This window comes from Phacochoerus africanus, chromosome 10 (genome assembly GCF_016906955.1).
Source record: "Phacochoerus africanus isolate WHEZ1 chromosome 10, ROS_Pafr_v1, whole genome shotgun sequence".
Lineage (NCBI taxonomy): Eukaryota > Metazoa > Chordata > Mammalia > Artiodactyla > Suidae > Phacochoerus > Phacochoerus africanus.
Genome location: NC_062553.1, coordinates 71,496,977 through 71,519,994, shown reverse-complemented (window position 1 = coordinate 71,519,994; position 23,018 = coordinate 71,496,977). Strand labels below are relative to the sequence as shown.

The following is a 23,018-nucleotide window of genomic DNA, read 5'->3' as shown; positions in this document are numbered from 1 at the left end:
GGATAAGTTCTTCTACTTATCTCAAATACATCATCCATCCTCCCGAAGCCTTTCCTCATTCCTCAAAATGAACATGACCTCTCCTTGCTTTAGTCAGAACCTCCTTGTGCCCAGCCCAAGACTTACTTGTAGTACAATCCATTTCACTAAGTTCTGACCCCAGGAGAGAGACACAGAAGTATATATGTTTGGAACTTTTGTAGGGCTAATTTAGCTAGGAGATGCACCCTTTTGCTCTTCCCATCTTCTTTCTTCCAATTAATGTACCTGTAATAGAGACTTAATGGCTCAAGACTGGTGCTCAAGCTGCCGTCTGGACTACTAGAAGACTTTCTGCTCCAAAAAAGGAAACCCATATAAAGATATAAGTCAAAAGAGTGTGCCTCTTATGCAAACACAATTTAAAATAGCCTTCTAGTCTAGGGCCCTTCAGTAAAGAAAAATTTTAAGCCATTTGAATACAGTTATCATGATCCATTTTATAATTATAATAGGGCCTCTTTTGCAAAAGTATGAAGAATACTTTCTTCTCTAGAACAATTCCCTCTAGGTTAAAGATCATTTGGGCATGGAAAAAGATGGAAAGTACCTTTACTAATTTTTTTTCATTTTTTTTTTTTTAGGGGCTGCAGGTGCTTGTGGAGGTTCCGAGGCTGGGGGTGTCTAATCAGAGCTGTAGCTGCCGGCCTACACCACAGCCACAGCGACGCGGGAGCCGAGCCTTGTCTACGACCTACACCACAGCTCACGGCAAGACCGGATCCTTAACCCACTGAGTGAGGCCAGGGATTGAACCTGAAACCTCATGGTTCCTAGTCGGATTTGTTTCCGCTGCACCACGAGGGGAACTCCTACCTTTACTATTTTAAGACTAAATACAGCAATAGTGTTTTCTTGGTGTTGATCTGGATAATACACACTAAACATATGTACATTGCATTACACATAATATAGCCATTATTTAACATTTTAAAACTACATATGTATTTCTTTTACATTTTTTTTTGTCTTTTTGCCATTTCTTGGGCCGCTCCCACGGCATATGGAGGTTCCCAGGCTAGGGGTCAAATCGGAGCTGTAGCCGCCAGCCTACGCCAGAGCCACAGCAACGCGGGATCCGAGCCGTGTCTGCAACCTACACCACAGCTCACAGCAACGCCGGATCGTTAACCCATTGAGCAAGGGCAGGGACCGAACCCGCAACCTCATGGTTCCTAGTCGGATTCGTTAACCACTGCGCCACGATGGGAATTCCCTCTTTTACATTTTTTATTTCTTCTATTATAGTTGATTTACAATGTTCTGTCAATTAAAATACACATGTATTTAACTGTTCTCAGTCTTAGTATTCTCATCTATCAAAAAAAAAAAATCCTGCTTCAGGGTGTTTAGGGGTAAAATGAGCTGACCTATATACCCTTCTTAGATTAGCTTGTGAAGGCTTTTACCATCAGAACCAAATACTCTCACCTGACTCATTTTCCTCAGCATCTTCCCTGCCGCACTCCCCACCCCCAACCTTCAGTCACACCAGACTTTGTCAAGCATTTGCCCCTTTACGTTGGCTATTTTCTTTATGTAGAAGACTTTCTTTCGCTCCTCCTTTCAGAATTTCAATCTATTAGTACCATGACTGTAAAATTCTGATCCTCTGGGTTAGGATGTCTTCTCTATTGCTTCTACTGCTGTATTATAGGAACATGTTTATTCATTTTAAGAGTGTTTGTCTATTTCTCTCCTTTATTAGTTTCCTCAGGGCAAATGCCCATGCCTTATTTATTTTGTATTCAAAGCATTTACCCTAGTGCCTGATATACAGACTGTGAGTAAAAGCTTGCCACATGGCCTGAATATTTTATTCATAAGTCACATTTTAGTGACTTAGTACATAAGTACAACGTTCATAGTACATAAGCTTATGATTTTGATGGGAATTACATTAAATAATTTCAATATCTTTTGTTTTGAGAATGCTTTTTATCCTCACTGATCCAATCGACCAAATTTTTTAAATTTAAAATCTGAGTGGGCTTTTTTTAAAAAAAGATTTATTGCTTATATTTACACTTTAATAACCTCACAAGTACCTGATTCAATGATTAATAAACAAATAATCATTATCCAAATGTTGCTGAAAAACTCAACGTGGTTTGCACATTATTCTTGATTTTGCTTGTGCCTCCACGTGATTACTAAGTTGTCTTGTTTTTGGCTCATTCCAACGTGGCCACAGATGACCTGGACCAAAGCTGGTGTCTGTGAAATTGCTTATGTTAAGCAGGGAAATACCACTGTCCATCTACTGGTGCCAGACCAGCTTAGCAGCTGACAACTATCAGGCTACTTTTTTCTACAGGCTACAATCAAGACTGCCTGGATTGAACGTTCAGCTTCCTCACCTGCTATGAACTTAGACAGTCAACATGTTTGTGCCTGTTTCCTCATCTGCAAAGTGCAGATAATTATAGTGCTTATTTTAGAGGGCTGGTCTCAGGATTAAGCACAAGTCAAGTGCTTGGAAGAGTGCTTGACACAGGGTGAGTGATCAAGTGTCTATATTAACAACACCTTATTTCATTAATTCATTCCCCCAATACTTATCAATTTCTGCAATACAGAAGTGACCCGTCATATATAAATATATATATATATTCACATTCTTTTTCTCACATCATCCATCATGTTCCATCACAAGTGACAAGATACAGCTCCCTGTGCTATACAGCAGGATCTCATTGCTTATCCACTCCAAATGCAATAATTTGCATCTATTAACCAATAGCTGGTTTTTTAACTTTTTTTTTTTTGTCTTTTTAGTGCTGCACTCATTGCATATGAAGATTCCCAGGTTAGGGGTCAAATCTGAGCTGGCAGGCCTATGCCAGAGCCACAGCAACGCTGGATTGGAGCTGCCTCTGCGATCTACACCACAGCTCACGCACAGCAAAGCCAGATCCTTCACCCACTGAGTGAGGCCAGGGATTAAAACCCGCTAGTCAGGTTAGTTAACTGTTGAGCCATGACGGGAACTCCAACAGTTGGTTCTTAAATACAAATTCATTTAGCATTTTATTTTATTTTATTTATTTTTAGGTCTTTTTGTCTTTTTTGTTGTTGTTGCTATTTCTTGGGCCGCTCCCACGGCATATGGAGGTTCCCAGGCTAGGGGTCGAATCGGAGCTGTAGCCACCGGCCTACGCCAGAGCCACAGCAACGTGGGATCCGAGCCGCGTCTGCAACCTACACCACAGCTCACGGCCACGCCGGATCGTTAACCCACTGAGCAAGGGCAGGGACCGAACCCGCAACCTCATGGTTCCTAGTTGGATTCGTTAACCACTGCGCCACGACGGGAACTCCTCATTTGCATTTTAAATCAATGGACAACACTACATTTTACCCAGACCACCGTTTTCCCTCCTTGTCTGTGTCAGGCTGGGTAGAAACAATTAAAAACAAAACAAAAACAGGTATTTTAAATTATATAGGAAAACTAATTTACACCCCACATTGATATTTTTCCCCTTCTCTAAAATAGGATAGTGCTATCTATTCTCAACGGATATTTTTAGTTTCTAACTTTAAGGCTTTGGGATTTTAAAAAGAAAAAAAAAATCTATTCTCATCTGTCTGTTTCATAAGGAATGTTGGGATAACGAAATAAGTTACTGGGGGAGTTCCCGTCGTGGCGCAGTGGTTAACGAATCCGACTAGGAACCATGAGGTTGCGGGTTCGGTCCCTGCCCTTGCTCAGTGGGTTAACGATCCGGCGTTGCCGTGAGCTGTGGTGTAGGTTGCAGACGCGGCTCGGATCCCACGTTGCTGTGGCTCTGGCGCAGACTGGTGGCTGCAGCTCCGATTCGACCCCTAGCCTGGGAACCTCCATATGCCGCGGGAGCGGTCCAAGAAATAGCAAAAAAAAAAGACAAAAAAAAAGTTACTGTGTGAACAAAATATTCGCATTTCAGATTACTTAAACGCTAGATAGTAGCAGCCGTTGGCTGGGGCGGGGTGGGGGAAAAGAAATCTTGCATAAATCACAATGGAGCATTTCGGCACTGAGAGCAAGTTTGACACTCTGAGGCTCCCGTAGTCAAGCTCTCTTTAGGAACCAAGATGGCGCCTCCTGCCGAGCTTCCCATGTGCTGTTTCCGGTCATATACGGAAGCGCGATTCCTGGCGGTAGCTGAGGCGGTAGGCGGTTGCCAGCCGTGTGGGTTCTCTTAAATTGCTCGCTGCGTAGCCAGTCAGCAGCGAACATGTCTAGCAGAAACAATAATAAGCTGCCCAGCAACCTGCCGCAGTTACAGAATCTTATCAAGCGGGACCCGCCGGCCTACATCGAGGAGGTGGGAATGCGGTGCGGGGACGCTAGAGGCCCGGGCGCGGGTGGTAGGGACGCTGGCTGGAGGGAGGCGTGGAGCGGAGCTGGGATCCTGACTCGCCGCACGTTCTCTTATCCTCGAAAGGAGGAAAGGGATGAAGGGAGAGACGTGTTATAGTTCGTTCCTCACCTCTTAGAATTCTGCTTCTTTGGGTTTTCTACCTGCTCGGTAGACCTCGCTGTCACAGAAACACCCTTTAAAAGAACTCATTTTGCTTTAGGGGGAGAGCCAAATGGTCCACCCCCAACCTCTGACTTTCAGGCAAGTTTCTCAGCCTTTTCTTTTCTGAAACGCCTAAATCGAACTTGATGAAACTTAAGTTAGAATGCTTTTCGACCGACGTCTGTTTGCGGGAGCCCGCGCTGTTTCCAGCACTGTGTTGGGAGGAGAGGGATTCTCGGGTATTAGGGACAGGCCGGGAATTAGCATATCTAGTAAAAACAGAATTCAGTCTCATAGGAAGCTGGCATGACCTGGGCGTCGGAATTTATCTCTAGAATGAAGTTGAAAATTAGATTAGGTTCAGATTTTAAGAGACTTTGTATACCGACCGCATACGAATTGTGAGCATTAAGGGTGTTTGACAAAATGAACGTGGTGGCTTGGCAGGTACTTTTTTAAAATTTATTCACTTTAATTAAGGTATATTTGATTTACAGTCTTGTGTCACTTTCTGCTGTAACAGCAGAGTGGGCCAGTCATACATATGTATACATTCCTTTTCTTATATTCCTTCATGGTCTATCCCAAGAAACTGGCTATAGTTTCCTGTGCTATTCACTAGGACCTCATTGCTTATCCATTATAAATGTAAAAATGGCAATTGCTTTGTCAGGACACCTATTTGACAGGCATTAAAAAGATTTGCTGCAATTACTTGTCTGTGCTTCTTACTGGAATGTGATTTGTTCAATGGCTGACACAATTATTCTTTTTTCTTCTTTTTTGGCTGCCCCGTGGCATATGGAGTTCCTGGGCCAGGGATCAAGCCCAGTTGCCACATCTACAGTTGGGACCTACGCTGCGGCAATTCAGGATGCTTAATCCACTGTGCCAGGCTGGGGCCGGAGACTGCGCCTCAGAGACACAGACAATCCCATTGTGCCACACCAGGACCACAGTCATTCATCTTTTGATCGCCCTCTCCTCCGTATTTTCACATACAAATATTTATGTCAACGCTTTTTTTTTGTCTTTTTTTTTTTTTAGGGTGCACCCTCAGCATATGGAGGTTCCCAGGTTAGAGGTCGAATTGGAGCTACAGCTGCCAGCCTTCGCCACAGCAATGCCAGATCCAAGCCACATCTGTGACCTACACCACAGCTTACAACAACACTGGATCCTTAACCTGCTGAGGGAGCCCAGGGATCGAACCCCGCGTCCTCATGATTCCTAGTTGGGTTCGTTAACTGCTGAGCCATGAAGGGAACTCCATAATTTCTAAGCACCCAGGATAGAGTGATAAATAAGATACGAAAGCCTTCTTCTCTTGGGCTTATGTTCTAATGATGGTAGACATAGTGATAAGAATTATGAAGAAAGTAAAACTGGGTAGGAATACATTAGAATTGGAGGCTGTCTCTTTGGCTCCCTTGAACAGAGATAGCTTCTCTGCTATGATGATATTGAGACAGATCAAGAGCATTCTAGATGGGGGAACAGGAAGTGGAGCAACTGTTGGTGGAAAAGAAGTTGAGAGGCCACCATTGTAGCTAAAATATGGTAAACACGGAAAAGGACAGTGTAAGATGACATGGGAAATGCAAACAGAGTTGGATCATGTGGGGGCCTTTTTTTTTCTTCCTTTTTTTGCTTTTTAGGGCCACCCCTGCGACATATGGAAATTCCCAGGCTGGGGGTTGAATTGGAACTGCAAATGCCAGCCTACACCATAGCCACAGCAACTCAGGATCCAAGCCGCATCTGTCACCTACACCATAGCTCACGGCAATGCCAGATCCCTAACCCACTGAGCGAGGCCAGGGATCAAACCCACAACCTTATGGATATTAGTTGGTTATCCCACTGAGTCAAAACATGAACTCAAGGCGGAGGCTTTTAAAACATGGTAAGGTTAAGATTTTACTTAAGGGAGCCATTGAAGAGTTTTAAGCAAAGGTATAATCTGATTTATCTTAAGATTTACTCTCGAGGTGAATGATAGAATGAATTGTAGAGCAGCAAGACTGGAAGCAGGGTAACTGGTATAATGGCTGTTGGAATAGCTGAGGCGAGGTGTGGCGATGCCACTCAAATTACCAACATAAGTGGAGAGAAGTGAACAGACTGGAACTACATGAAAATAGAGGTAGTAGGACTTCCTGCTGGAGTGGATATGGGGGATAAGGAAAAAGGAAGGAAGGCAGGATGGGGAGGTCTTTTTAATTCTGCATATAGGTATGTGGCAGATATTATTACCTGCTACGTGTGAGGCACTGGGCTAAGGTAGTGAGCTGTACAGATAAAAACACATTCTCATTAAGTTACATTCTATCATCTAGGGGAAGAAATGGGATAATACAAAGAAATACTCATTCTCTTAGTGAGTGTCTCTTCTCCCTCTCCCTCCCCCTGCCCCTCCCTCTGTCTCTCTCTGTCTCTCTCTCACATGCTCACAGACACACACACACACTTTAAAGCCGTGGGCTAGGCTTGAAGAGTGGATATAGGGCATGGAGCTGAGGCCTGGTGAGTTCCAACATCAGATTGTTGGGCTGTTGTTAGGATTAAACATAATTAAATGAGACGATGTACATGATGAATTTGGCACAAAGCAAGTGCTGAATAAGTGGGAGCTGTAATTATTTTCGTGTGTCTGTTGCTTTTGCCTGTTAATACATCTAAAACTCCAGGATAAAATCTTTATTATTACTTAAAATGAGGGGAATTTGACTGAAGAGCTTTGTGTACTTGAGATATAATTTATGTTTTCTGACCCACTATTTTTCTGCAGCTGTCAGTGCTCTGTATACAAGACAATAGAGTAGGGGTTATTCAGGTAGTAGATGGCTGGTATAGAGCCCCATCTAAGTGTTTTTTTTTGTTTTTTGGTTTTTTTTTGTCTTTTTGCCATTTCTTGGGCCGCTCCCATGGCATATGGAGGTTCCCAGGCTAGGGGTCAAATTGGAGCCGTAGCTGCCGGCCTACGCCAGAGCCACAGCAACGCGGGACCTGGGCCGTGTCTTCGACCTACACCACAGCTCACGGCAACACCGGATTGTTAACCCACTGAGCAAGGGCAGGGATTGAACCCGCAACCTCATGTTCCTAGTCAGTTTCATTAACCACTGCACCACGATGGGAACTCCCCAATCTAAGTTTTTGATTCTTGTTTTACTGTACTACCTAAATTTCTAATGATAAGAGAATGGGTCTTTAGATTACCTGTGAAGTGCTCAGGTTTTTCAAAACTAATTTTGAGGAATGCAGATGAGGAAAATGTAGTGTTTCTTTATACCATGGCCGCATCCATATGGCTGTCAAAGATTTCTAGGTAATTTTTCATCCTCTCCTGAGAAAGTCATATAATAGAGAGTGACCAATTTAATTTTATTTTTCTACAGTTTCTACAGCAGTATAATCACTACAAATCCAATGTGGAGATTTTCAAATTACAACCAAATAAACCCAGCAAGGAACTGGCAGAGCTGGTGATGTTTATGGCACAGGTAAGACAATTTTTGTGTAAAAAAAAGACCAATTGTTACACACAACTTGCGGAAATTTTTTTCTGCTTACTCACAGCCTCATTGCATTTGAGAGTGGAAACTTCAAAAAGAATTTTTTTTCAACTTTCCTTTTTTGCATATTTTACTTTCTCCTTATGTTGAGGTAAAGGATTTTTTTAGAGCTTTTCACAGAACCAACCAGAGCAAGGCTTTCAAACTGTTTCCTTCAAATTCATCATAAAAGCAGATTCTAAATCATGTGTAATATGACTTATTAGACTAGAGGATATTTGAGAGGGATCAGGGCAATTAGCACGTAGAAGAAAAAGAGATGATCTAGAACCATCTACTTTTACTTTCCTTTTGCAGAACATCCTAAATATGTACATGTGAATAATAAGAAAGAAGGAAAACTTCAGAAGAGCCTTTGCTTTGTTACAGATTGGTCACTGTTATCCAGAACATTTAAGTAACTTTCCTCAAGAACTGAAGGATCTTCTCTCCTACAACCACACTGTCCTGGATCCAGATCTCCGAATGGTAGGACCAGTACTTGGATTGATAAATTGTGCTATGTTCATGTGTGCACGTAATAAATGTTTAGAGGAAAGCAGTCTTTCAGCTAAACATCTTTCTGAAACCTAAATCAGAATGTCACCTGTTCCTTGAAATCTTTCTCTAGCTTCTCATTTCTACGTAAAGTAAAACTCAGACTTATTAACTTAGCCTATAAGTCCCTACATGATTAGCTTCCTGCCTGTGTTCTTGACCTCATCTCCTTTTCTGCACACTCCTCTGATCTCTCTATTCTGCCAGCAAGCTGACCCTGCCGGGATGCTCTTTTCCTTCTTTTGCTTGGTGGTGCCTTCTACTCATTCAAATCTCATATGCACAAATAATCCTAATTACAACTTAAGAGTTTTTATAGGAGTTCCCATCGTGGCGCAGTGGTTAACGAATCCGACTAGGAACCATGAGGTTGCGGGTTCGGTCCCTGCCCTTGCTCAGTGGGTTAACGATCCGGCGTGGCCGTGAGCTGTGGTGTAGGTTGCAGACGCGGCTCGGATCCCACGTTGCTGTGGCTCTGGCGTAGGCCAGTGGCTACAGCTCCGATTCAACCCCTAGCCTGGGAACCTCCATATGCCATGGGAGTGGCCCAAGAAATGGCAACAACAACAACAAAAAGACAAAAAAAAAGAGTTTTTATAAAGCTTAATGTGTACATTTATCCATTAAGTAGCCATTGGAGCATTTAAACATTGTCACCTTAGTGGCAGAGTGTCACCCCCTCCACCAGGCCAGTGCTCCAGTTTCACCTGCTTGTAGGAAATGTTGGCTGCTAATGACCCCCAGCTGCCCTTTTTCTGGAGCACCGTCTTCAGCTGAATGGGAGCCCTAGCATGTGGGAGGTGGCCCTCCCGGGCCTCACCAGCCCGGAGATTCAAGAGCCCAAGCCCTTCCTACAAGGTGGGTCCAACTGTGTTTTGCAATTTATACTCCAGGTTTTCTCCATGATCAGACTAAAGCTAGTCTTCAGCCAAGGACATATCCTTGCTCAGCTTTTCTCTCCCTTAACCTGCTTCCTTTATTTCCCTTATAGAAGAGAGCATATCATGGACAAACCACTGTAATGAATTCGATTGTTGTGTTTTTTGTTTTTTGTTTTTTGTTTTTGTCTTTTCAGGGCTGAGCCCAAGGCATATGGAAGTTCACAGGCTAGGGGTCAAATCGGAGCTATAGCTGCTGGCCTATAGCACAGCCACAGCAACATGAAATCTGAGCTGTGTCTGCGACCTACGCCACAGCTCACGGCAGTGCGGATCCTTAACCCACTGAATGAGGCCAGGGATTGAACCCACGTTCCCATGGATACTAGTCAGGTTCATTACTGCAGAGCCACAGTGGGAACTCCCATACATCAGCTTTTCAAACACCTTTACAGCTGGTAAAACTTAGACAAATATTATGATCACAAAACATACTAATATCTGGAGTTCCCGTCGTGTCTCAGTGGTTAACGAATCTGACTAGGAACCATGAGGTTGCTGGTTCGATCCCTGGCCTTGCTCAGTGGGTTAACGATCCGGCGTTGCCGTGAGCTGTGGTGTAGGTTGCAGACGTGGCTCGGATCCTGAGTTGCTGTGGCTCTGGCGTAGGCCAGTGGCTACAGCTCCGATTAGACCCCTAGCCTGGGAACCTCCATATGCTGCGGGAGCAGCCCAAGAGATGGCAAAAGACAAAAAACAAAACAAAACAAAAAAACATGCTAATATCCTATGCTAAAACTTGCAGAAATGCTGTCTCTAGATTCAGGCTTGTTTCTTATTCTTATATTTTCCCAGGCTTTCTGTGATTCTTCTATTTTTATACTTCTCTAGGATTTTATTAATTTGATTAGCTCCCCCTTCCCGCAAAGAATATAATCTCAAATAAGCCAAGGTTTGGAGTCTCTGAGTAAATCTTTTGGGACCTGGGACCTTAGGCAGCACAGCCTAAGAGGCTTCAGACTTGAACCGTTACAGAAGCCTTTTCTTTTTTTTTTTTTTTTTTTGTCTTTTTGCCATTTTTAGGGCTGCTGCTGCGGCATATGGAGGTTCCCAGGCTAGGGGTTGAATGGAAGCTGTAGCCACTGGTCTACGCCAGAGCCACAGCAACTCGGGATCCGAGCTGCGTCTGCGACCTACACCACAGCTCATGGCAATGCTGGATCCTTAACCCACTGAGCAAAGCCAGGGATCGAACCCGCAACCTCATGATTCCTAGTCTGATCCGTTAACCACTGAGCCACGACAGGAACTCCAACAGAAGACTTTTAACAATGTCAAAGGACTTTTCAAGTCCTTGTGGGCCATACAGATTTGAGGTTTTGAGTGTAGAGACTTAGTGTCTTTCTAAGTAATTAGGTTTTCTTTAAGTTTTGTGTGGCTGACAATACCCAACCACACTGGTCTGCAGGCATTATTAAATAAATATATGTATGTGTTTGTTTCTCTATAGTGTTTTATGATGATTGGGGGGTTGCGTTTTTTTTTTTTTTTTTTAAGGGCCTAACCTGCGGCATATGGAAGTTCCAAGGTTGGGGATCTAATTGGAGCTATAGCTGCTGGCCTACACCACGGACACAGCAACACAAGATCAGCAACACAGGATCCGAGGAGTGTCTATGACCTACACCACAGCTCATGGCAACACCGAACCGTTAACCCACTAAGCAAGGCCAGGGATCAAACCTGTGTCCTCTTGGATGCTAGTCAGATTTGTTACCACTGAGCCACAAAGGGAACTCCCAGATTAAGTAGATTCTTAAGAACAGGAGATTTCTTTTGCTAGGAAACAGGATTGAATCTGTGTAATTAGCATTCCTCTTTAGAGGAATCATTTAGAACACAGTTGTGGAGCCACTTTTTAATTAGCTATTGTGATAATTACCAATCCTTAACAACCACTAGTCTTCCTTCCTTCCTGGAGTATTTACTATTTTTCCAGTACTTACTGAATCATTCCCCAATTTTTGTTTATTCTTTCCTATTTACATAGATATGAATGGACTATATTTCTTGCAGAAGTGGCACAATACCCATTTATATTAATATTTACTTAATAAAATCAGTGAAACAAAATTTTAATGTTTCTCTAACATTGTAATTACCAGAGTTCCCATTGTGGCACAACGGAAATGAATTGGACTAGGAACCATGAGGTTGCAGGTTTGATCCCTGGCCTCACTCAGTGTGTTAAGGATCCCATGTTGCCATGAGCTGTGATGTAGTTCACAGATGCTTCTTGGATCCACGATACTGTGGCTGTGGTGTTGGCCAGCAGCTATAGCTCCGATTTGATCCCTAGCCTGGGAATTTCAGTATGTCGCAGGTGCAGCCCTAAAAAAAAAAAAAAAAAAAAAAAGCAAAAAAAATTGTAACTACCTTTTATGTACTTTTTAAAAATCAGTTTCTTTTTTTCTTTTTACAGCTGCACCTGTGGCATATGGAAGTTCCTATAGCATGTGAAAGTTCCCAGGTCAGGGGTCAAATCGGAGCTGCAGCTGGGGGCTATGCCGCAGCCACAGCAATACCAGATTTGAACCGCACCTGTAAGCTACAGCACAGCTTGTGGCAACACTGGATCCTTAACCCACTGAGCAAGGCCAGGGATCAAAATTGCATCCTCAGGAGTTCCCGTCGTGGCGCAGTGGTTAACGAATCCGACTAGGAACCATGAGGTTGCGGGTTCGGTCCCTGCCCTTGCTCAGTGGGTTAACGATCCAGTGTTGCCATGAGCTGTGGTGTAGGTTGCAGACGCGGCTCGGATCCCGCGTTGCTGTGGCTCTGGCCTAGGCCGGTGGCTGCAGCTCCGATGAGACCCCTAGCCTGGGAACCTCCATATGCCGCAGGAGCGGCCCAAAGAAATAGCAAAAAGACCAAAAAAAAAAAAAATTTTTGCATCGTCAGAGACAAGGTTGGGTCCTTAAACTGCTTGTTGCCATCTAGCCAGTCCTTTTCGCAGTGCTCCTGATTTGTTTGAAAGCATCCTTGCATTCTGGCAAAAATAGTTCTAAACCCTTTCTTACTGTATTTCCTTCCCTAAGACTTGAAATCAACTATTCTTCAAAGGCTACTTATTCCATGCAATGGAGAATAGTGTTAGAGGCCAAAATTTGAGAGGCGGGTACTCATGAAGCAAGAGTGCTATACCTGCTGTCCGACCATTCTTATTAGTAATAATACTTCAAAGAAGGCCTTATAAGCTCACAAATTCAGGTTGATTGTTCCAGTTTAGTGTGTTATGTTATTGTTACCCACATTTCTTATCTCTGTGGATTCTCTGATCTCTAGGGTTTTATGACATGTTGGCACATCCTTGACCTCTGTATAAAGGAGCCCTCCCTCAGTCACTACATATCAATCACATTACCCTGTTTTACTGCCTTTGTATCTGAGATACACCTGTCTTCATGCTTACTTGCTTGTCTGTTCCCTCCTTTGTGCCACCCCCAGCGTAAGGTCCATGAGGGCAGAGCCTGTCTGTTCTGTTCCGATGCCTTGAATAGTCCTTAGTTAATAGAAGACATTAAGCACTTTTGGGATATACTTGCTCCATTTTCTCATCTTACTTTCTCATCATCTTATAGTATGTTTTCTTTTCTTTCCCGAGACATTTTGCAAAGCTTTGATCTTGCTGAGGAATAAGAATCTCATCAATCCATCAAGTTTGCTAGAACTCTTCTTTGAACTTCTGCGTTGCCACGATAAGCTCCTGCGCAAGGTAAAGACCAAAATTGCCTTTTTCCCCCATATCTCATTCTTCCTTGAAGTGACATAAAACTTGTAGAGTTTGGAGTCTTGATGCTCTATATTATTGGGTACAGTTAAGAATAATTTTTATAGGAGAAAACATCGACCATTGTGTGCATGCAATATGATGGTAATCGCTAACAGTTATTATCGAGTGTTTCATTTTTGTCAGGTTACCATTCTCAGAGCATTTTATTGGTTCCTCACAAAGCACTCTAAGATAGAGAAGATGATGATGATAATGATAGTGATGATGATGCTTATTTTATAGATTAAAAAGGCACAGAGAGGAGTGTACTCCTGAGTCACAGATTTTGAATAGCGAGGCAGGAACATAAACCCAGCAGTCTGGCTCCAGAATCCAAGCCCTTTTCTTCTGCACTGTACCGACTAGCTAAATCAGAGCATAGACTGGGCACTTGTGGCTATAACTTCTCCCACCATCTCCCCACCAAAACTAACTTTTTGTTATTAATATTTCCTTATGACTTTGTGTTTGCTTATATATAAGACAGACCAGAAGCTGAAAGTTTATGAAAGAATTTTAAGAAAGAGAAGCTAACATTTACATTCATTCATTAACTTAATTATGAGACTACAACCATTTAATCTTGGCAGTTGTACTTCTTGGTCTAACTCGTGGAATAAAAGTGGTCTGGGGTACCAATGATATATGTATAAGTCCCAGCATTGTCTCACATGCAGCTAGAGCTCAATAAATGGAATGACTTTCCTTTAGAAAAAAAAGAAAGAGCTATAATTCACATACAATTGATCCATTGTAAGCTTACAATTCAGTATTCTTTAGTATATTCACAGAGTTTTGCAACCATCGCCACTGTCAATTTTAAACAGAAAACCGCATTCCCATTAGCAGTTACCTTCCATCACACATCTGTCCAAGCCCTAGGCAATCACCAATGTACTTTTGGTCTCTATAGATTTGCCTATTTGGGATATTTCATGTAAATGGAATCATATAATATGTGACTGCGTATTGTGACCAGCTTCTTTCACTTAGCATAATGTTTTCAGGGTTCATCTATGTTGTAGCCTGTGTCAGTACTTCATTTCTTTTTGTGGCCAAATATATTCTATTGTCTGGTTATAGCACAGTTTTTTATTCACTCATCAACTAATGGGGGTTTGGATTGTTTTCATTTTCTGGCTGTTATGAATAATGCTGCTGTAAGTATTCGTGTGAGCTTTAGTTGGAAATGTATTTTCTCTTGATTATCTGAGTGGAATTGTTAGGTTTTTCTAATTCCACTTTTCACCTTTTGAGGGTAACTTTCCTTTTGCTTTAACTGGTTTTGGTTTACTTGTTTTTGGTCTCTTTTTTGATAGAATGAAAAGTGAGTAAAATTAAAGCCTCCTGTGCATTTGTACTTTTCTTCAAATTAAGCAAGGTTAGAAATGTTGGTTAATGTGTATATGTTTTTCTTTTCCTCAGACTTTGTATACTCACATTGTGACTGATATCAAAAATATAAATGCAAAACACAAGAACAATAAAGTGAATATAGTAAGTACCCTTTTCTTTTCCATATTGGCAGCATTTTACCATCAGTATATTAAGTCTTCTTTTTCATCAGGTTTTACAGAATTTCATGTATACCATGTTAAGAGACAGCAATGCAACTGCAGCCAAGATATCTTTAGATGTGATGATTGAACTCTACAGAAGAAATATCTGGTAATAGATACGCACTTGCCTCTTGAGAAATCATCTTTTATTCATTTGTAATTACCACAGAATATATGCACAAATATTTTTTAAGTTTATTAACTTGATAGAAATGAGCTCATGCACTATGTATTTTCAGAGGCTTGCTTCTTTTCTTTCTCTCTCTCTCTCTCTCTTTTTTTTTTTTTTTTTGTCTTTTTAGGGCCGCACCCATGGCATATGGAAGTTCCTAGGCTAGGGGTCAAACTGGAGTTTCAGCTGCTGGCCTACACCACAGCCACGGCAACGTGGGATCCTAGCCACATCTGTCACCTACACCACAGCTCATGGCAACGCCAGATCCTTAACCCACTGGGTGAGGCCAGGAATCGAACCTGCATCCTCATGGATACTAGTCAGATTTATTTCCACTGAGCCACGATGAGAACTGCCACAAATATTTTCTTGGTCTTGCTCTATCGCTGCTATAGATTAAGTTAAAAGTAAAATACAGGAGTTCCCATCGTGGCTCAGTGGTTAGTGAATCCAACTAGGAACCATGAGGCTGCGCGTTCGATCCCTGCCCTTGCTCAGTGGGTTAAGGATCTGGCATTGCCGTGAGCTGTGGTGTAAGTTGCAGATGTGGCTCAGATCCCACGTTGCTGTGGCTCTGGTATAGGCCGGTGGCTACAGCTCCGATTAGACCCCTAGCCTGGGAACCTCCATATGCTGCGGGAGCGGCCCAAGAAATGACAAAGAGACCAAAAAAAAAGAAGAAAGTAAAATACAGAGGCAATCCAAATAATAGCATTGGCTACCGTTTCTTGAGCACCTGTACTATGCCTTACCTTTTTCAACCTTCGGAACAGTGTAATGGAGCTCAGCTGGGATCATCCCCATCTTACAAGTAATGAAACCTATTCCTAGTAAAAGGCAAAGTTGAAATTCAAACCAGATCTGTCTGACTCTGAAATCCAAGTTCTTTCTACCCTGCCTCTCTGAAGATTTTCAAATCATTTTATCCTCTGTACACAAATTAGTCTTGTTTCATAAACTTTTACTTGGTGGTGCAGTGCCCCCAACTCATGTCTTTTGCTTTGCTTTTTCACTATTTTTTTTAACATGAAAGTAATATTTGTTGCAGGAGAAAATTTGGAGAAATCTGAAAGTTTTTTTTAAATTAGTGAAAGCTCCACTACCTAAAGATAATCACAGTTAATGTTCTATGACATTTCCTTGCATTTTCAGTGTGCATTTTAAAATATGATTGGGGAGTTCCTGTCGTGGCACAGCAGAAACGAATCCGACTAGGAACCATGAGGTTGCAGGTTCAATCCCTGGCCTCGCTCAGTGGGTTAAGGATCTAGCGTTGCCATGAGCTGTGGTGTAGGTTGCAGAGGCAGCTCAGATCTGGCGTTGCTGTGGCTCTGGCGTAGGCCAGTAGCTGTAGGTCTGATTAGATCCCTAGCCTAGGAGCCTCCATATGCCATGGGTGCGGCCCTGAAAAGACAAAAGACAAAAAAAATAAATAAAATATGGTTGGAATTTTGCTATATTGTAGTTTTTATTCTTTTTTCCCCCTCAGTTATCTTTTTTTTTTTTTTTAAGGGCTACACCTTCGGCACATGGAAGTTCCCAGGCTAGCAGTCAAATTGGAGCTGTAGCTGCTGGTCTACGCCACAGCCACAGCAACGTGTGCTGTGAACCACATTTGCCACCTACACCACAGCTTATGGCAACACCGGATCCATAACCCACTGAGCAAGGCCAGGAATCGAACCCATATCCTCATGGATAGTAGTTGGGTTCATTACCACTGACCCACAATGGGAACTCCTCCGCCCAATAATCTTGAGTAGGATGGTATGTCATTAAAATTCTTCAAAAAATCCATCTTAATGGCGGCATGATTTTCTGACACAAGACTGGACTAAAATTGAATTATGTGTTTACCTGTAGTTGATTATTTAGCAACCTGTAGCTTTTAGAAATACTATAAACTATGAATTGTAACATGTTAGAAATATTTATGATATTGTATGTTTTGTGCCATTGTCTATGCTATCAAAAACAGTAGAATAAAAATTTACATTAAAACACTCAACTGTCTTCCCCTAGGAATGATGCCAAAACTGTCAATGTGATCACAACAGCATGTTTCTCTAAGGTCACCAAGGTGAGCGCCTCTAAGACTGCTTGGCTCTCGTGTGAGTGGTCTGCTTCTCCCACTAGAGGGCAAGGATGGCTGTGCCAGGAAGAGGTGGTGTGTGAACATGCACACCATTCTTTGGCTTAGGTTGCTTCCCTGGTTTATCTGTGCTTTAGCGGAATCAAACAAAATTAAACGAGTTTTTAAAATACTTGGTATTAAACTATAGCCTTAGAATTTATTTTATGTTTTCCCTTGTAATTCTTGACTGTTCTTTTATCAGGCGCAAGTGCAGGACGTGTTTAGACTTTCTGTTAGAAGGGCTGTAATATCACTTTTCACTTGGGGGAGATAGAAGTTCTTGACTGTCTACTTGAAAGATAACTATGGGGTTCCCATTGTGGCTCAGCAGTAACAAATCCAACTAGTATCCCTGAGGACGCAGGTTTGATCCCTGTCTTCATCAGTGGGTTAAGGATCTGGTGCATTGCTGTGAGCTGTGGTGTAGGCCAGCAGCTGCAGCTCTGATTTGACTCCTAGCCTGGGAACCTCCATATGCTGCAGGTACAGCCCTAAAAAGACAACAGTAAGTAAGTAAGTAAGTAAGTAAATAAATAAATAAATAAATAACGAAAGATAATAACCATGAAGAGCTTGGCTAAGAAAAATGAGCCTAAATCACACCACTCTTGGTTTTTTTCCTTCAGCTCCTAGTTCATATGTATGTATCAAACACAGGCAAAAGTATTTATTCTTTGTTGTAAGCTGGAATGAGTAATTGGTTTTGTTTGAACTGGTCTTCAGATATTAGTTGCTGCTTTGACATTCTTCCTTGGGAAAGACGAAGAGGAGAAACAGGGCAGTGACTCAGAATCTGAGGTTAGTTTAACCACAGATGCTTCTGAACTTTACAGTTTATCAGATTTTATTATTGGGTTCTCAATAGAAATTATAAAATCCATGACTACTCAAATTAGAAAGAAACTTAGATGCTACCTTCATCCATTATTGTGTTCCGCCATACAGGGATTTTATTCTATTTAGCATTTATCACTTATATTCAGTAAGATTAGTTAAATAATAAAGCTTAGATTCATTCAGCCTTGTTCTTAGTGCTAAAGCTATACCTATCTCTCACTGTATAACCTTAGAATAAAAATTATTGCCAGCATTTTTTGAGGCAGAGTGTCAACGTCATGGAAATTTAGAGTAGAGGAAGGGAGAAGAGTAGTATAGCAGCTTTAAAAGGAGAAATCAAGGTTTAAGATATCATGAAATTTCCTTTATTAAAAAATATTTTTTTGGGAGTTCCCATTGTGGTGCAGCGGAAACAAATCCGACTAGTAGCCATGAGGTTGCGGGTTCACTACCTGGCCTCGCTCAGTGGGTTAAGGATCTGGTGTTGCCATGAACTGTTGTGTAAGTCGCAGACATGGCTTGGAATCCCATGTTGCTGTGGCTGTGGCGTAGGCCGGCGGCTACAGCTCCGATTAAACCCCTAGCCTGGGAACCTCCATATGCCGTGGGTGCGGTCTTTAAAAATAAAGTATTTTATTAATAAAATTATTTGTTTTATGAATAAGATTATTTTCTTAATATTGTTTTATTTTTAAAATTAAAGTTATTTTAGTTTAGTAATTTATTAACGCAATTATTGTATTTATTAATATTAATTTCATTAATAGTTTTATTTTTATTTTTAATTTTTATTTTATTGATATTTTTATTAAGATTTAAAAATTCTAAAAAAAGCTCCCTTCTCACTTGCTATCACTAGCATTTTGATAAGAATACTGGAATATAGAATAACAACTTTTTTTTTTTGTCTTTTGTCTTTTTTGTTGTTGTTGTTGTTGTTGCTATTTCTTGGGCCGCCCCCGTGGCATATGGAGGTTCCCAGGCTAGGTGTTGAATCGGAGCTGTAGCCACCGGCCTACGCCAGAGCCACAGCAACACGGGATCCGAGCCGAGTCTGCAACCTACACCACAGCTCACGGCAACGCCGGATCGTTAACCCACCGAGGAAGGGCAGGGACCGAACCCGCAACCTCATGGTTCCTAGTCGGATTTGTTAACCACTGCGCCACGATGGGAACTCCAAAATAACAACTTTTAAGTTGTTTTAAGTTTTAAGTTGTTATTACTTTATTAAATGATTTACAAATAATACATTCTTACTGTAAAAAAATTCAGATACTACAGATAAAATAAAAATTTTCTTGTCCTTTTCTTATTTCCACTTCCCAGTTTCTTCCTTATAGATAACCATTTTGTTTCCCATGTGTTTATATATGATGTGTGCATATATTGTCTTACATGTGTAGTAGTGTTTTAAAATAGATATAAATAATATACGATTTTGCAGCCTGCTTTCTTTGTGGTGACATATATAGATATACCAGTGCATTTAGATATTCTTTTAGTGCCTATAGATCTGCCTCATTCTTTTAACATCTATATAATATTTCAGAATATGAATGTACTATAATTTAAGCATTTCCCTATTGATAAATACTTATTTACAGTTTTTTTCAAATAAAAACAAATTTGCATTCTTCCTCTATTATACGTCAATAAAAACTAAAAGCAAAATATAAAAGCAGAACTCAGTGCTGCAGTGAAAATCTTTGTATTTGTGTGCCTGTTCATGCACGTGGGTGAATATTTTTTTTAATAGCTGCATGCAAACAGTGTAAGTACAAAGAAGTGATTGAAAGAATTACTCTTTGCTTCCATGCAGATTTTCCTTGTATACAGTTTTACAAAGTAGTTTCTTCTTCAGGATGACACACCAACAGCAAGAGACCTGCTGGTGCAGTATGCCACAGGGAAGAAAAGCTCCAAAAACAAGAAGAAGTTAGAAAAGGCTATGAAAGTGCTCAAGGTGAGACTTCTACCTGGAATATGAAGTAGAGATCATTAGAATGCAGAACATGTGGTCCTTAGGGAAAGCTTTTAAGAATTTAAAATAAAATAGCATTTTTGAAAGACTTAGAAATGTGTGATGAAGTTTAAGCACTAATTTTTAAAAATTTTATTTTTATCAGAGTGTAGTTGATTTACAGTGTTGTGTCAATTTCTGCTGAACAGCGTAGTGACCCAGTCATACATAGATACATTCTTTTTTCTCATAGTGTCTTCCATCATGTTCTATTCCAGGAGACTGGATATAGTTCCCTGTGCTGTACAGTAGGACCCCATTGCTCACCCATTCCAAATGTAATAGTTTGCATCCACCAATGCCAAACTCCCAGTCCATCCCACTTCCTCCCTCTCCCTCTTGGCAACCACAAGTCTGTTCTCTATGTCTGTCTATTAATGTTTTGTAGATAAGTTCATTTGTGCCATGTTCTAGATTCCACATATAAGCAATATCATATAGCATTTTCTTTCTGACTTCACTTAGTATGAGAATCTCTAGTAGCATCCATGTTGCTGCAAATGGCATTATTTTGTTCTTTTTTATGGCTGAGTAGTATTCTAAGCACTAATTTTCTTGGTGAATAAATGTTCTCAGCTCTAGCAAAACTGTGACTTGAATAAATTAATTGATGAATTTTTAACTTGTTTTGATCAGAATATCTTCTCAGAAGAGTATACAAATGAAGTACATTTTTTTATATTTTGCAATGATTATTTGAAGGTAATTTGGCCTTTTGTGTTTTGGTGTGGGGGGGGTTCCTTTCTTTCTTTTTTTCGTTTTTGGCTGCCCCTAGGCATGTGGAGTTCCTGGGCCACGGATCAGATCAGCAACGGCAATGCTGGATCCTTTAATCCACTGTGCCGGACTGGGGATCAAACCTGCATCCTTGTGCTGCAGAGATGCTGCCTGTCCTGTCCAGCCCTGGTGTATTTCGTAATGTTTGTATTTCCAGATCTCTTTAGGTCTCACAGGTGATAATAGCTGGAACTTTCCCAAGATTTAATCTTAGAGACAAAAAACACCTTTAGTTCTAGTTGAAAGAAAGTTTTTTGAAACAAAATTTTTTTTTCTTTTTAGATAGTATGGCAGCCTTGATAACAGCCTTTTGCAGTTAATTCCATGGGCTTCATCACTGTAATCCAGAATATTAGTGTTTTCCTCTCACTTTCTTTCAGAAACAAAAGAAGAAGAAAAAACCAGAAGTGTTCAACTTTTCAGCGATTCATTTGATTCATGATCCCCAAGGTACTGTAATTATGACCTTCCAAGTTCCTTGTTGGCTTTATCTGCCTATTTAGCTTGCTACCTTCAAGACTACCAGGGAATATAAAATCCCCTGCACTTAATAAACAATCAGTAAATGCTTAGTTGTTACTAGTTAGTTGTAGCCTAGAGACTTACGTGTTAAAGCAGTGATTTTCACTCTACAGCAAAACTAAAAAAAAAAAAAAAAATGGAGGAACCACTCTCTTTGCAGTTCATGTCTTTAATTATACTATAATGGTAGGACATCATACTTGACCAAATGAACTGGTTTGTGGAAACCAAAAGTTTGGGAAACCTTGTTCTAGAACACCACTTCTCAAACTTGAGTTTGAGAAGCACATTGAAATCACTTAGGAAATTTATAAAACTCTGCTGGTACTTGGGTCCTATTATCCCCGCAACCGCTTAGTTTAGTGTGGGGTATGGCTGGGCACTGGCTATATTAAGTTAGATTATATTAATTTGAATGTTCTCGGTATTCTAATTTGCTGACTCCTCTAAGTCGGTGCTTGTCAAAGTTTAAGGCACATACAAATTACCTTTGGATCCTGTTAAAGTACAGATTCTGATTCCGTAGGTCTGGGGTGGGACCTGCAGTTTAGTATTTCTAACGTGCTATTGGGTGGGCAGCTGCTGGTGATCTGCAGACCACGTTTTGAGAAGCAAGGCCCTAAGGAATGTTAGTGGAGCATCTGTCAAACAGTTATCAAGATGTTGATGCTAAAAACCTTGGGAATTCTTAAGGCCTACCTTTGAGCACCATTGAAGGCGTATTCAGCTGTGTGTAAGGCTTGTCACCTGCTGTCATGCTGCTGTTTTTACCATCCTGGTTCAGCAGGGTGATTTCAGGCACAGCTATTTCTGAGTCAGTGATCACTCTACCTTTGGATAATACTGTACAGACCATGGGCCCATATATTTTTCTGATATTCTCCTTCCCAGATTTTGCAGAAAAGCTACTGAAGCAGCTAGAGAGTTCTAAGGAGAGGTTTGAGGTGAAGATGATGCTCATGAACCTCATCTCCAGATTGGTGGGAATTCACGAGGTTGGAATTACATTATGTTTATCTTGGTAAACTTACAAGTAGAATTATCCTTGGTAAGAAGAAAGCCACTGGGATAGAGCAGTGCTTAATTTTATCCTCCCAAACCCTTTAAACCCATACAATTTATGAAAGAAGAAAATCTTGTCGCTCTGAAAAGAGCTGCTTTTATCACTCTGCTTTCTTATCACTAAGTATGGAAGTTAAATTGTAGATATATTCAGTTTATGGACAGGCTGTTCTACTCTATTTAATTAGTTTCACGTGTGTATTTTTCTCAGCCAAGATAGCCTATATATTTTTATCAGCTACTACTGCATTTTGCATTTTGCCCCTTCACAGCTTCCTGACTTCCAGCCCACTCTAGTAGGAGATTGTCAGGTTTGCAGAGCTGAATTCTTTGGTTATCCATTTTATATTAAATTAGATTGCAAGAGCTCCTTAGATGTTGCTGAATAAATTGCTTTTTCTCCATGGGCTGCATTTCTAAAGCAGGATTGCCAGGTCAGTTCTTGTTACATGTGTGCAGTAATCTCAAGTCACACCTGAATTTGAGCTCAATAGAAAAGCAAGGAGTTCCCGTCGTGGCTCAGTGGTTAACAAATCCAACTAGGAACCGTGAGGTTG

General features: G+C 41.1%; 1 protein-coding gene across 2 annotated transcripts in view; it reads left to right on the top strand.

Moving 5' to 3' along the window:
• The first annotated feature begins 4,104 nt into the window (after nt 1-4,104).
• The window catches only part of SDAD1 (SDA1 domain containing 1), a 31,760-nt gene continuing 12,846 nt past the window's right edge, over nt 4,105-23,018 (top strand). The window contains exons 1-11 of one of the 2 annotated variants that reach the window (XM_047798409.1): nt 4,105-4,349; nt 7,949-8,053; nt 8,495-8,593; nt 13,205-13,315; nt 14,798-14,869; nt 14,940-15,040; nt 17,129-17,186; nt 17,964-18,038; nt 19,942-20,043; nt 21,258-21,327; nt 22,291-22,394. In XM_047798409.1, the coding sequence (XP_047654365.1) occupies nt 4,260-4,349; nt 7,949-8,053; nt 8,495-8,593; nt 13,205-13,315; nt 14,798-14,869; nt 14,940-15,040; nt 17,129-17,186; nt 17,964-18,038; nt 19,942-20,043; nt 21,258-21,327; nt 22,291-22,394 (987 nt within the window). In that variant the 5' untranslated portion in view covers nt 4,105-4,259. Of the gene's footprint in view, nt 4,350-7,948; nt 8,054-8,422; nt 8,594-13,204; nt 13,316-14,797; nt 14,870-14,939; nt 15,041-17,128; nt 17,187-17,963; nt 18,039-19,941; nt 20,044-21,257; nt 21,328-22,290; nt 22,395-23,018 lie in introns of those variants that run through there. The other variant, XM_047798411.1, reaches the window with a different exon arrangement.